The 15,647-nt window shown below is 43.9% G+C and overlaps 1 protein-coding gene across 1 annotated transcript in view; it reads left to right on the top strand.

Annotated features, from left to right (window-relative positions):
- col4a5 (collagen, type IV, alpha 5 (Alport syndrome)) overlaps nt 1-15,647 on the top strand; it is a 260,823-nt gene that overhangs the window by 126,921 nt on the left and 118,255 nt on the right. The window contains exons 13-22 of the mRNA XM_078547577.1: nt 57-98; nt 893-982; nt 1,631-1,684; nt 1,780-1,839; nt 5,248-5,292; nt 6,858-6,911; nt 10,041-10,082; nt 11,570-11,660; nt 11,765-11,800; nt 14,646-14,810. Coding sequence (XP_078403703.1) covers nt 57-98; nt 893-982; nt 1,631-1,684; nt 1,780-1,839; nt 5,248-5,292; nt 6,858-6,911; nt 10,041-10,082; nt 11,570-11,660; nt 11,765-11,800; nt 14,646-14,810 — 679 coding nt within the window. The remainder of the gene's footprint in view (nt 1-56; nt 99-892; nt 983-1,630; nt 1,685-1,779; nt 1,840-5,247; nt 5,293-6,857; nt 6,912-10,040; nt 10,083-11,569; nt 11,661-11,764; nt 11,801-14,645; nt 14,811-15,647) is intronic.

The following is a 15,647-nucleotide window of genomic DNA, read 5'->3' as shown; positions in this document are numbered from 1 at the left end:
GAGGAAATTTTACATGCATCAGCTTACTGCTTCTCTTTTCCTCCATTTCGCTATAGGGGAACATGGGTTTGAATTTTCAAGGACCCAAAGGGGAGAAGGTAAACTGATATTTAATTTTTTCCTATTAGTAATCATGACCTGGTATCATTAATATTAACTTACTTGCTTCATAGTCTGTGGCTATACTGGCTGCAGTTCCTTCCTAAGTCTGGTTCATACCTTTGAGGCAATGCCTTAAAGGACAGTAACTTACAGGTAAGAGAAGACCTCAGAGCCTGAGAAAGGAAGAGATGGGCACCAAGCAGGAAATAAAGGGAATTTTAAGCAGCTGAATAAAGACACCTTGGATGGGATGGGGTTTCAGGATGTTTATTTTTTTTAAGGCAGACGCTGTGCAAGAGTATTCCGGAGGGCAAGAATCTCAGGGCTGAAAAGTCTGCTCCCGGTGGTAAATAGTAACTCAAGATCGGAAAAATATAGGATACAAATTTGAACGTATGACTAGAGAGAAATAACTAGATAGCAGGGACAAGGATGTAAGAAGTCACTTTGCTGGAGTTGGGGGAGCCAGCAGAGATAGACAATGATGATGACAGCATGGGACCACGTGCAAGGGACAAGGCATGTACCTGTTAGGATGTCTCTCCTCACTGGAGTGAGAAGTGAATCCAGAGGAAATCAATGGCAATGCCTATTGATGAACTGCCAGTGTGGGCTTGGGGATGAATCCGAGATTGGCATGGAAGTCTCTAAAAACCTACATAAAACATTTATTTGACAAACATAAATAATCTACCTCTGTTCTATCTGGATCTAACAAAGGCCATCAATGGTAAAGATCTGGAGGATGGCCCTTCTTTTATTCTGTTTATCTCATGTCCATCTTTTCCAGGGTGATCCAGGTCTTCAGGGTCCCCCAGGCCCCCCGGGACAGTTGGAACAGCTGAATTCTCCTGGCGTCGATTTCCAGAAAGGAGACAAGGTAACTGTTTCATCACCTGGTCACAGAGTGTGGGCGTTTACCGAGCTGCAAAGGGGTTGACCGTCCTCCTTATCAGGGGAGCGCGAAAGTCAAATCTGTCACTCCTGTTGCCATCCCTTCAGCAATAGGCCCTTCCTAGCCTCTGTCTCCATTTCAGATTTGGAAGTTCATTCACTAATTCAAACAACAGCTTGAGAACTTTCATCTTAGTTTCTAATACAACGTCCTGTAAAAATAATTTCAGGACAGAGAGCACTCAATTTTCCTGACATTTCACTACAATACCAAAGGAGTTATGCAATGTTGGAGGTGCTGCCTTTCAGGTGAACTGTTAAACTAATGCCCTAGCTGCCTATTAAGATGGATGTAAAAGGTGCAATGATGCAATTGGACAAGGAGTTCTGGTGTTGCAGCCAACATTTCACACCTGCCCAACTGCACCAAGAACAGGTTATCTGGTCATTCACAAATTTGCTATTTGTGGACCCAATGCAAAGATTGGTTGCTGAATTTTCCTGTGATAACAGTGATTGCACTTCAAAAATAATCCATTGGTTGTAAAGTACTTTTCAATGTCTTTCTTTCCTCGAATGTTAGTGTTCTTGTGTGCAACTCCTCAAGTTTTCATCACTGTTTTGTTTTTGCTAGGGTGAGATTGGACCGCCTGGCTTTCCTGGGGAGAGGGGCTTCCCTGGCCCTCCTGTAAGTATGGTGTACAGAGCTTGAACAAAGTGTCTTCAGAGTACTGCTGTCAGCCTGTCACTCAGTCCACATTCTGTTTGTTCTATTTGTTACAGGGTCCCCTTGGCTTTAGTGGAAAAGGAGAGAAGGGTGAGCCTGGAGATCCAGGAAAGAGAGTAAGTAAGAGGATCAAACAGGAGCAAATTGAAGAGTTGTTGAGCAGCCACTTGCCGGTGGGCTAGAAATGATAGACAGCAATTTCTAGCCTGGATGAATTTGGCATATTGGCCATTTTTAGAATAGATTACCAGCATTAGACACTTTTAAAATTCAGGTTGATGCTAGATGAATGTTTTATATTTTGCTTAACTCTATCCTGCGTGATTGGATTCTGTCAAATTCCAGTCAAATTTATGCTATGTCTTGTCGGTTAGATTGGCTGTCATGCCATCAGTTATCTGGGCCTGAAGGTTGGAAATTCCCTCCCTAAACCTTTCCAGCTTGCTACCTCCCTCTCCTCCTTTAAGATGCTCCTTAAAATCTGCCATTTTGACTGGCCTATTATTTTCTATGTGGCACAGTGCGAAATTTTGTTTGATAATGTTCCTGGGGAAGTGCCCTGGCATGTTTTGCTACGTTAAAGCTGCTATATAAATGCAAGTTGTTGTTGTTGCATGTTGTCAGAGTAGCTCCAGTAAGCCCAATGATATCCCAGTAGCCTCTACATTTGCTGTGACCAATCTGCTTTTGAGAGACCCTCATCTCCAAATGATTTCACTTCCAGTATTACATATTTATACCTGTACTACATGTTTATACTAGTATTGAAGAGGTCACCACCAGGAAGGTGCTGGGGATAGGGTGAGAGGTGCACAATGTTAACCAAGAGTAAATAGAAGGAAGTTTGAGAGAGTTGTACTTGAGGAGAATAAATTAAGTTAGTTGGCTACTGGGAAGTTTGAGGCAATCAAGACTTCTGTACGTTTTGCTACAATTTTACAGAGCTTTGGTGAGACCATACCTGGAATATTGTGTACAGTTTTGGTCTCCCCATCTAAGGGAGGATACACGTGTCTTGGAGGCAGGAAAGGTTCAAGAGATTGATACTGGGATGAGAGGGTTGTCCTATAAGGAGAGATTGAGTAGAAAGAGCCTATACTCTGAGGCGTTTAGAATAATGAGAGATTTCATTGAAACTTTTGAGATTCGGAGGGGGCTTAACAGGTTAACTGCTGAGAAGTTGCTTCGCTTGATTGAAAATTCAAGAATTAGGGGGCATAGTCTAAAGATAAGGGGTTGAACACTTAGGACTGAGGAACTTCTTAACTCAGAGGGTTGTGAATCTTTGAAAGTCTCTATCTCAGAGGGCTGTGCATGCTCATTTGTTGCACATATTCAGTGCAAAGTTTAGTGGATTTCTGGAATCCAGGAGAATCAAGGCATACGGGGATTAAATGGAAAAGCAGAATTGAGGTCAATAACTTGCAAAAATAATAACGTACAAAATAGAAGCAGGAGTAGGTCATGGGGCCTGATGAACTTGCTTCACCATTCAATAAGATTATGGCTAAAGACATATTAAGTACAATGATTTATTTAGTCTTAAATGTAGATAAATGAACCTCTAATGGTGTTGCTCATCCTAATTTGAAGGATCCGCTCAATGGAAGCTGCAATCTCCACTGGGCTGGGTGGGGAGGTGGTTAACTTGGTTGGTTTTTAACTGGAGAATGTGTCTGCTTGGGATGGCAGTCTACAATAGGTGCAAAAACATCAGGAAAAGCTAGGCCTGAGTGTCAGCATGCTTTTTGACATCACAATGACACCTGCCCATGTATTTTTTTTTTTCATTTTTTAATGGGATGTGCGCAGAACTGGCAAGACCATGGTTTGCTGGCCATCCCCAACTGTCCTCGAGAAGGTGGTGGTGAGCCCCCTTCTTGAGCTGCTCCAGTACAACTGGTATAGGTACACCCGTTGTGCTGTTATGGAGGGAATTCCAGGATTTTGACCCCAGTGACGGTTAAGGAACAGCTATATAGTTCCACGTCAGGATGATGTGTGGCTTGGAGAGGAACTTGCGGGTGGTGGTGTTGCCATGTGTCTGCTGCCCTTGTCCTTCTAGGTAGTAGAGGTCGTGGGTTTGGAAGGTGCTATCGAAAGACCCTTGGCAAGTTGCTGTGGCTTATCTTCGATGGTACATACTGCTGATACTGTGTGTCAGTTGTGGAGGGAGTGAATGTTTAAGGCGGGGTGCTGATTAAGCAGGCTGCTTTGTGGAGCTTCTTGAGTGTTGTTGGAGCTGCACTCAACTAGGCAAGTGGAGAGTGTTGCAACACACTCCTGATTTGTACCTTGTAAATGGTGGACAGGCTTTAGGAAATCAGGGGGTGAATTACTCACTGCATAATTCCCAGTCTCTTACCTTTTGTAGCCACAGTATTTACATGGCTGATCCAGTTGAGTTTCTGATCAATGGTAATGTCCCCACCTGTTAATGGCGGGTCATTCAGCCTGGCTAATACTATTGAATGTCAAGCGGAGATAGTTAGATTCTCTCTTGTTGGAGATGGTTGTGGCATGGCCCTTGTGTGCTGCAAATGTTACTTGCCACTTAGCAGCCCAGCCTGAATGTTGTCCAGATGTTGCTGCATATGGACCATGGACTGCTTTAGTAACTGAGGTGTTGCAAATGGTACTGAAAGTTGTGCAATCATCAGCACCATCCCCACTTCTGACCTTATAATGGAGGGAAGTCCATTGATGAAGCAGCTGAAGATAGTTGGGTCCAGGACACTACCCTGAGGTACTCCTACAGTGATGTCCAGGGGTAGTGATGTTTGGCCTCCAATAATAACAACCATCTTCCTTTGTGCAACCAGTAGACAGATTTGCCCCTGATTCTCATTGACTTCAATTTTGCTGGGGCTCCTTGATGCCGCAATTGGTCAAATGCTGCTTTGGTGTCAAAGGCGGTCACTCTCACTTCACCTCTTGAGTTCAGCTTTATTGTCCATGTTTGGACCAAGGCTGCGATGAGGTCAGGCTGTGTGAGTGGCCTTCGAGGAACCTAAACTGAGGGTCAGTGAGCAGGTTTTTGCTGTGTACATGTCGCTTGATAGCACTCTCGACGTGCCTTCGTCACCTTGCTCATGACCGAGAGTAGACGACTGGGGCGTTAATTGGCCAAATTGCATTTGTCCTGATTTCTGTATCCTTAACTGAAGTTCACCCACATGCACGCTCCAGCAGATGCAGCCCTTATTCTTCTAGGCTATAGAGTTAGTAAGTTTGAAAGGTCCCATTTAAATATAGTAAAACATCCCAAGACAATTTGGCTGTGTAAAGATGTAACAGGGATGATTTTCTCTGCAGGAAATAAGGAATATTTCAGCTTCAAATGGCCAGTTATATTTTTCCGTACAATTTTATATTAAGTAACGAAACGATTCTGTATATCATCATCCAAAAAAAATATATCCTAACAACTAGGCACCAATTGTTAATCTTTCTCTGGTGGTTATAGTTGTCACTGTTTAAGAGGTTGTTTCCTGCAGATATATCTTCTGTTTTTGTTTAAACAGGGTAAACCTGGCAAAGATGGAGAACCAGGCAACCCAGGATTTGATGTAAGTATTTTCATGCTTAATAGTACTGAATCAATGGCCACAATCTTTTGCAGAGGCGGTGGCCCCACCCACCAGCTGTTAAGTTGGGGGCAAGCCTGCCTCCATTGGGCCAGGAATCCACAACGGATTTGATGGTCATCAAGCAGTTAACTGCCTTAGAGCGTGGCTTCCGCCCCTATGTGTGAGAATGTACCACCTACAAAAGCTGCCAACCAACCAGAGGGCTAGCAGCGCCATCGAAGAATAGCAATGGAGGTCAGATAACCAGTTAAGTGGGGCGGCTTTGCTGGGGCCAGTCAGGCGGGAGAGGGGAGGGAGGGTGGTGATCAGGAGGCCAGGGGGGGGAGTGGAGAAGCAAGGGTGGTCATTGCTGCTGGTTGGGCTCTCCATGGAGTACGGGGTTCCTGGGCAGGGGGCGGACCACCCCACTCCCACCGCCACCCAGAGCACAGGGTTTATCCACTAGCGTGGCCCCCTCAGCTGCTAGTTAAAGCCCCAGCAGAGGCAAGCAGATGAAGAGCATGGCACTCCCACTATGCCACCCTATTTCACACACACCTTGACCTGCCGGCCAGCTTCCGGGAGTGGGGGCACAGGGGATGTAAAATTCTGTCCAATATTATCTCAAGTGGCAGAGTATTACGCTCGTTGGGCAAGCGCGCGCCCGACCCGAATGTGTATAAAATGATGCGCGATGACGTAAGGCGAGTGTCTGGACGTCATTGCGCACTCACACGATATTTCGGTCGGCGGGCACGCGCGGGAGTCGGCAGCACGCCCACCGACAATTAACAGGCCTATTAGGGCCATTAAAGTAATAACTAAACTAAACTTTTCGCTGCCCGTCCAACCATACGGTTGGTGGGCAGGCGAAAAGGCCATGCGGCCGTTGGATTTTTTTAGGGAACCTCATCCACGGGTTTTAAAATTTCATTCATAGCGTGTCCCTGCTCACGAGACAGAGTCACACAAGGGGACGTGTTTCTAACATTGCTCAAGTTTTTAACTTTATAAACCTTCAGCACCCTGAGGCAGCTCTGTGCCTCAAGGAGCTTTTACTGTGCGCACCCATGTGATGCGCGAACTTCAGCACTCGTGCTCCTCCCGCCACCAGTCCGGCAGCGCTGTTTCACACTGGCCGGCTGGTGTGAAATCGCAGTCACAGGTGGCTTCCCGACCGTTCCTGGGCCCGCCCGCTGAGTCCACCCAACCACTGGAATACCCTGGCCAAGGTGTTCAAGTATCTAATCTGCAAGAGCTGAAGTTCTCATAGAAACCTGGCGTCAGCAGTTTCTGTGAGAACCTTAAAACAAAGAAAACGCAACAGGGTTTACATTTAATGGATCCTGAAACTCCTCTGCAGCTCCAGCAGGTTTTGGTGGAGTTTCCTGGTTGCCTTGTAAGGGTCAGAGCTTCTGATCTTATGCCATATGCCATAGGCAACTTGACACACTTGTGAAAAGTAACCATCATTCATTAATCTGCTGTCAGGCACACCCTGGAAGAAGCCAGCTGTCAGATGAATGTACAGTAGTTGTAAAGAGATTCCGCCATTTGTTTTACAGGGGGTCCCAGGGGATCTAGGCCGATCAGGAGCACCGGGCAGAGATGGAGCCAAGGTAAAATCGCATCGAATTTTACAGCAGAAAAACAGGCCATCGGGCAATGACCTCAACGAGTTATATTTTGAGTAACAAAGTTATGTTGTCAGCATGTTGATGTCAAATCTCCTGGTTGTTGAAAATTACTGTGACTGTACACTTTACCCTGAAGGTGCTGACTGATTCTGGGCCAGCTGCCTTGAGATACCCTTCCCTAATTGGCCACCCTGTATCTGTGCCTATCAGGCTATTTAACGTATGACTATCACTTGTCTTGTACTCACTCAGATTCCACACTCGTGCACTTTTCAGCAGATGTTACGAGATAGACATCAGGAAGGGGAACCCTGGCTATTTGTTTTCTCCCTGCTTTATGGCGTGATGGGCCAAATAGCTTCCTTCTGTGCTGTAACAATTCTGTGATTCTGGTGACTTCAAAATGAATTGTCGTGCTTTAACATCCATCACTTGTTGGCATTAGCAAATTCAGCACGGATCAGCGATCAAACCAGGAGCCCACATGGATTTGATGGCTCTGCACCACACTAAGCCATATATTTAACCATAACATCGGAGCACTTAGCTTTTTAAACAAAATTGATGGAATGCATTAATATATGCACAGTTTTGACAGATTATCATGATCACAGAATTGTTACAGTGCAGAAGCAACAGCCCTCCAAATGAGCAATTGAATTCTCCTGGCTTCTCCACCTAACCTTGCACGTTCTTCCTTTTCAGATAACAATCCAATTCCCTTTTGAATGCTTTGATCGAACCTGCCTCCACCACACTCACTCTCAGGCAGTGCATTCCAGACCTTAACCACTCACTGTGTAAAAAGTTTCTTCTCATATCGCTTTTGCTTCTCTTGCCAATTACTTAAATCTGTGCACTCTCATTCTCGGTCTTTTCACAAGTGGTAACAGTTTCTCCCTATCGACTCTGTCCAGGCCCCTCATGATTTTGAATATCATTGTCAAATCTCCTCTCAGCCTTCACTTCTCTAAGGAAAACAGTCCTAACTTCTCCAATCTTAACTTCTCCAATCTATCTTAATAACTGAAGTTCCTCATCCCTGGAACCATTCTCGTGAATTTTTTCTGCATTGTCTCTAATGCCTTCTCATCTTTTCTAAACTGTGGTGCCCGGAACTGGATGCAATACTGCAGCTCGGGCTGAACTAGTGTCTTATACAAATTCAACATAACCTCCTTGCTCTTGTACTCTATGCCCTTATTAATAAAGCCTAGAATACTGTATGCTTTATTAACTGCTCTCCCAACCTGTCCTGCAACCTTCAATGACTTATGCACATATACACCTCTGCTTCTACACCCCCTTTAGAACTGTGCCCTTTATTTTATATTCTTTTTCCCTGTTCTTCCCACCAAAATGAATCATTTCACATTTCTCCATATCGAACTTCATCTGCTACTTGTCCGCCCATTCCACCAACTTGTCTATGTCCTCTTGACGTTCTACATTGTCCTCCCCACAGAACACAATGCTTCCAAGTTTCGTATCATCTGCAAATTTTGAAATTGTGTCCTGAACACCAAGGTCAAAGTAATTAATATATATCAGGAAAAGCAAGGGTCCCACCACTGACCCTGGGGAATTCCACTACAAATCTTCCTCCAGCCCAAAAAAAATCCATTAACCACTACTCACTGTTTCCTGTCAGTCAGCCAATTTCCTACTGTTCTTTTTATTCCACGAGTACAACTTTGCTCACAAGTCTGTTGTGCACCACTGTATCAAATGCCTTTTGGAAGTCCATGTACACTGTATCAACAGCATTGCCCTCATCAACTCTCTCTATTTCCTCTTCAAAAAAACTCCAGCAAGTTAATTAAACATGACTTTCCCTTACGAAATCCATGCTGGTTTTGCTTAATTAACCGCATTGGTCCATAGAAATGATAACTGAAAGCAATAATTTAATCAATAAGGGACTGTAAAAAATTTAGTTTACAAACAGTAGCTTGGTGGTGCAGAACTTGAATATTGCTGAAAAGAGAGATGTTGTTGAAGCTTTTCATCTTGCAGTCATCAGGGAAAACACAAGAATGCTAAATTTCAAACAATCACAACAATTCATGCTACAGGAGAAAAGGGGTGTTGAATGGTTGGCAAGTCAACTCTGATTGGCCGAGGCGTTGCCAAGAAGAAAGTAGCAGGTAACTGTAGGCTCCCAAGCCTCCGGGTAATTCAAACATTTGAATTAAATTCATATGCAAGGACCTGTTCTCTGCAAAAAAAAAAGTATGTTCAAGCTTTGTGCCTCTTTTTGAATTACCCAGGAGCTTGGGGAGCCTATAGTCCCCTGCTGCTTTCTCCATGACAACACCTCGACCAATCGGTGTCGACTTGCCAACCAATCAGCACCCCTTTTGTCCTGTAGTATAAATTGTTTGTGATCATTTGAAATTTGGTATTCTTATGTTTGTCCTGATGAGTGCAAAACGAAAAGCTTCAACAATGTCTCTCTCTCCCGCCAATATTTCGGTTAGAGCATGATAAAGTTTGTGGTCATGGTTATTTCACGGCATTGCGTATTTCAAATGTAAACGGGTGTTTTGTTGGTTGCGAGTGGTACATGAGAATGTAATGAGAAATTGGGATGTTCTAGACACAGGCTGCCTGTTACTCAATCAAAGCCCAAGATGCCTTATTGGTTGTTGGCTTAGCCACTCGAATGAAGTAAATTGCTGTTGAAAGGTGAGGGAGGAGGAATTTACTACTCCATCTGTTTAAACTGGACCTCAGTCTCTGACTGGGTAATCAGTGATCCATGAAAACCATGGTCCAAACCATTGGTATCTGAAACAGAGGAGGATAACGAGTTTTGTGCTATTTGGCCTGCACAAGGTGGAAAATTAATTGAGAGCACACAGAAGATTGGAGTGGAGGATGGGCTTATGAAAGAAATGGCAATATGGAATGAGTCAATATCTAATTGGCCATAATGAGAATTGACAGAGGTCAGCCATTGATGAGCGACCTCATCTTTTTTCAAATGAAAAGATAGTTATAATTTAATCTTGATATTTTTGTACGGAGGCTGAGTGGATATTTCATGACCTAAAGCCTATTTTATAATTGGGACTTTTACATCATTAACTTATTTCTTCCTGTAAACAGGGTCAGAAAGGAGAACATGGTTTCCCTGGTCCTCCAGGCATCGTAAGTGTCCAAACTTGGATGTTCAACATTTATCTTCCACCTATCTTAGGTGTTTAATGAAGGAAACAACCATTAAGTGAGCGTAACTTCCTGACACTATTAGTAAACTCAGTTAGACAAAGTAGATCCAGTTAATCACTTCACAAAGTTCTGATACTTAAGTTTTATTATTGCTCACATTTTATACTCTGAGTAGGGTTTTGTAGACACATGACAGAACGAGAATATACATTTTGTGTTTGGGTCCCACTTGGGCAGAGCTATTGAAAGTTACTGATGAGAGACCAATTTCAAAGAAGATGGGAAACTAAAGTTTTTTGCACAGAAGATTGGATGCATTAGTATTATTAGAATGTCCTTTGCTTTCATTGAATTTGAAAGCACTCTGGGCAGAATGATGAAAGTCCCTCTTACCTCAGCAGTTTGAGATCTCAAGTAATGTGAGCTCAGGCAAGGATATACCATGGTCTTTTTGTTATAAATTCGCAACAGTGGAAGTTTTTCAGCAGCAACTGGAAAATAGTCAGCTCAGTTGGCTAGACTGTGTGCAGAATAACGCCAAAAGTGCAGGTTCTGTCCCTGCGCTGGCTGTGGTAGTTACTGGGCCTGCTTCCTCACCTTGCCCCATAGTGGTATATTGGGACATAAGCCTTGATTAGTAACCCTCAGTTGATGAGGATGCTACATGAAGAGAGAAATCAGAGAGTAAGAGGTCTCGGCCAGCATAGTGTCTTTTCATTATTAGAACTTCTAGATTCAAATCTAGGTCAGGGCAATGGAATATGACTACCCTCTCATCCTCAACTGTAGGAGCAGATTCTAATGGGCATGAGCCTGCAGAAAGCAGAAATCTGCTTGCAATTTGATATAAATTTATGCTGGATTGTGAAGCATGCTGACAGAAGAAGCAAGGCCTAATTTTGCTGCAGTAAGGGTGGGGCGTTCCTCTGAGGGTGGTGAACACAAGTTATAGGGGGGAGGAATTCATTGGCACAGCACCACTTCCAGCAACATTATGCCGATTCCCCGGGGATAGAAACACGGGCTGCTCCCTGTCTGGCTCACACAGCGTTCATCAATGATATCGATGAAAAACGCAATGTCTGTCCACCCCAGGGAATCAACATAAGTGATGCTGCTAGAAGTGGCGCCACATGAATGAATTCCTTTAATTTTTGTACGTCAAAGTGCTTTAAAGAAATGGCAGAAAGAAAAGTCAAGCTGAATCAAGAAAAAAGATGAGCAGTTGACTGAATCCACACTAAGTGCTTCACAGCAAAGAACAGACAGTTGAATTTTTTTTTGAAGCAGCAAAATATAGCTGCCCAGCACATTTATAGGGGGAACTTTTATTCTGCACTTAACGCTCAGAGTAACTCCAAACTGTGACACTGGGATCTAAATTCTCTGTCAAGAATGCTTTCAAACTTAAATCTTCGTATAATGTTGCTGCCAGTTATCAAAATAAAATTCTGTCGTTATTCCAGACTTTTCCAAGACCAGGTGTTACAGTTGGACAAAAAGGTGACCCAGGTTATCCTGGACCTCCTGGAGAAAAAGGAGATCGAGGCCCCTCAGGTTACTAAACCTTTTCAGTTCTAGTCAATAGCATGAACACCCTTTCCATTAAGAGTTTTTCTTTAAAATGCCCACGTACTAGTCTGTTGGTTCTTTTCTTACAGGTTTTCCAGGGTTGCCAGGACCATCGGGTCCTCCAGGTGAGGCACAGAATCACAAAATTGGTACAGCACAGAAGGAGGCCATTTGGTTCATCGTGTCTGCGCCAGCTATCCAAATGAACATGTTTCACCTAGTGTCCTTCTCCCGCTTTCTCCCCGTAACCCTGCAGATTGTTTCTTTTCAAATAATCAGCTGATTGCCTCTTGAATGCCTCAGCTGAACCTGCCTCCACCACACTCTCAGGCAGTGCATTCCAGACCCTAACCATTCGCTGTGTGAAAAAGTTTTTTTTCTCCTCTTGCTTTTGCTTCTTTTGCCAATTACTTTAAATCTGTGCCATCTTGTTCTCAATCCTTTCACGGGTGTGAACGGTTTCTCCTCATCTCCTCTGTCCAGACCCTTCATAATTTTGAATACCACTAAATCTCTCAGCCGCCTTTTCTCCGAGGAGGAGAGTCCCAACCTCTCCAATCTATCTTCATATCTGAAGCTTCTCATCCCTGGAACCATTCTCGTAAATGTCTTCTGCACAGTCTCCAATGCCTTCACATCCTTCCTAAAATGCGGTGCCCAGAACTGTATGCAATACTCCAGCTGAGGTCTAACTAGTGTCTTATACAATTTCAACAAAACCTCCTTGCTCTTGTACACTATGTCACTATTAATAAAGCCTAGGATACTATATGCTTTAACTGCTCTCTCAACCTCTCCTGCCACTTGTAATGTCTTATGCACATATACATCCAAGTCCTTCTGCTCCTGCACCCCTTTTAGAGCAGTACCCTTTATTTTATGCTGTCTCTCCATGTTCTTGCTACCAAAATGTATCACCTCTCATTTCTCTGCATTGAACTTCATCAGCCACCTATCTGCCCACTCCACCAACTTTTCTATGTCCTTTTGAAGTTCTACACTGTCCTCCTCACAGATTACAATGCTTCCAATGCAGTCATGCAGAAATAAAAAAATATTCTTGCTTTCCCAACTTATATTCAATACTTATTGAATACACAAACTTTCCAGAATGGAGAGAGGAGGGCTGAACACCCAAAGTATGCATGCTATCCGCGATGACTATCACTTTCCTTACAGTGGAATAAGCTAGAAGCTGACAGCACCAGCCCCCACAGACATGGGCCATATCATTCCTGCCAGCCATAGCTGACCCTACTCTGTACACTGAGGCTAAGGTCTAGTGGAGCAAACTTAACTTTACCCACCATTCCGAACGCTAAGGGTAGAATTTTATGTTAGGCGTGTGGGCACGCGCCCGACATGCCCGAATGTAATATGACACGTGATGACGTCGGGCATGTGCCCCAACGCCATTGCGCACTCGCACAATGTTTCATTCGGCAAGCGCATGCCAGAGTCGGCTGCGCGCCCGCCAATAATTGAAAGGCTTATTAAGGCCATTAACAAGCTAATTAAAATCAAATTAATGCTGCCCGTCCAACCTCACGGAGTGGGATGAGGTTTCCTAAAGCAAATAAACATTAACTAAAAACTTTATTTTTGAATTAAAAACATGTCCCAGCTCATGTGACAGAGTCACATGAGGGAACCTTTGAAAAAAATTGTTACTGTCTTTATTAATTTTTTTAAAAAGGGCTTCAATCTCCCTGAGGCAGCTCCGTGCCTCGGAGATTGAAGCGCTCTTTCGTGCGCATGTGCGAACTGCACACCAGGCCTGCTCTCCCTCCTCTCCCCCCCCCACCACCCGCACAGGTAGCACTGAGCGCTGCTGCTCGCGATCCACGCAGGGCAGGCCTTAATTGGCCCGCCCGCCTGAAATCGCGGAGCAGAGCCAATCGCCGACGGCAGTTGGCTTCCCAACCGAGCCCGTCCAATGAGGGAAGAATTCTGGCCGAAGCAATCTGAATTATTTCTAAAATTACTATTTTCCAGTGAGAACATGACAAAACCCAACCAAATATAATGAGCTTTTTTTTGCCACTAGCAGCACTGAGAGGATCATTCAGTTGGGTATAATTACCCATCCTTCCTTCCCTGCAGGGAGCTGTGATTATTGAGTGGAGGTTAGAAAATGTTCAGTCCATACCTCGTGAGATCAATGAAAATGTACACTTCTGAGTGCAGATTGGAGTCCTAGGAACAATAGGAGCAGGAGCAGATCATTCAGTCCCTGGGACCTGCTCTGCCCCTAAATTAGATCATGGCTGATCAACACCTCAACTCTATATTCCCACCTTTGCTCCATATCCCTTAATGCCCTTACCTAAAGATGTTTCTCCTACTGGGGACTCTAGAACATGGGGCCACAGCCTCAGGATAAGGGGTCAGCCATTTAGGACTACAATGAGGAGAAATTCCATGACTCAGAGGGTTGTGGACCTTTGGGATTCTGTACCCCAGAGGGCTATGGAAGCTTAGTCGCCAAATGTATTCAAGGCAGAGATTGATAGATTGTTGAATGCTAAAGGGATTAAGGAACATGGGGATAGTGCAGGAAGGCAGAGTTGAGTTAGAAGATCAGCCATGATCCGTGAATGGCAGAGTAGGCTTGAAGGGCTGAATGGCCAACTCCTGATCCTATTTCTTATGTTCTGACAAAATATTTTTCGATCTCAGTTTTGTAAGCTCTGTATCTTGACATGCATGTCCTTTGGGAGAAAGGGATTCCAGATTTCTACTCCCCTTTGAATGATAAAGGTACATCCTGACTTCCCCCCCGAATGACCTAACTCTCATTTTAAAATTAGATACCCTTGTCTGAACATCAGTGAGTAGCCCAAGTGAACAGAGCTCTTGACACCATGAATAAAACTAAAATTAAAAATAAAACACCATGCTTTGTCTTCAAAAGTCCTGATAATGTTTGTTTTCCTAAATGTTTTCCTTTCCTCTTGTCTTTTATACCAGGTCAGTCCAGTGTAGGACCACCAGGCACCCCAGGTTTCCCAGGTGAAAGAGGTCCAAAAGGGAATGAAGGCATACCTGGGTTTTCACTCCCAGGCCCACAAGGACAAATTGGTCCCCCAGGTCCCGCTGGTCCTCCAGGCCTTCCCGGACAACCAGGGTTTTCAGGTAAATTTGCTTCTACCTTAATTATAAGTTGCAATGATAAATAATTATAAAAGTCACAAGTGAGTTCAACACACAGAAACATTTCCTGTCGGAAAGGAAAAAGCTTATCTTTCTAGATTGCCAATACGTCCTCAGGACATGCCAAGTCACTTACAGCCAATCAGTTTCCTTTAAAGCGTGGTCACTATTACATAGTCAAAATAAAAGGTAGCCCATTTATGCACAGCATTGACCCGCAATTGGCAAAGGAATGACCAGATAAACAGTTTTCCGTGATGTTGGCTGGTCAAAGACCCTGTGCTCTTAAAATAATACTGGGTAATATTTTACATCTGCCTGGTCCTCAGTTAAACATTACATCTGAATTGTGACACTTTTAACAATGCACCACCCTTCATTATTGCACTGATGCATCAGCCTAGATGATGTGCTCAAGTCCTGTGGTGAGGCTTGAACATACATCTCTCTGCCTTAGGGGTGAGACTGCTACCAACTGAGCCAACATGACATGTTCCATGTGCAAAACTGAAGTGGTAGAAACCTGACCTGAGGAAAACTCCAGATAGGATTGATATTCAGTTAATTGTTGATCATAGCACTGCTTTATTCAAAGATTAAAAGTTCGCAGAGGTGTGGTACTTTTTGAGAAGAAAGAATGGGCGACTAACCCAATGCAAGTTGTTCATAGAGTAAACATGCCAAGAAATACTGAAGGCAACTAACAGTTTGACCAGAGATTTCCAAGCACATATTGAAGTAAAATGGCATTGAGCAAAGAATAAGAACACCAGCCTGTCACTAAGATATCCAGCCAGAATTTAGACATGCCTGAAAGTA

The sequence above is a fragment of the Cetorhinus maximus genome, chromosome 8 (genome assembly GCF_964194155.1).
Source record: "Cetorhinus maximus chromosome 8, sCetMax3.hap1.1, whole genome shotgun sequence".
NCBI lineage: Eukaryota > Metazoa > Chordata > Chondrichthyes > Lamniformes > Cetorhinidae > Cetorhinus > Cetorhinus maximus.
The sequence above is the reverse complement of the archived record's forward strand: the minus strand, read 5'-3'. Positions and strand labels throughout refer to the sequence as shown.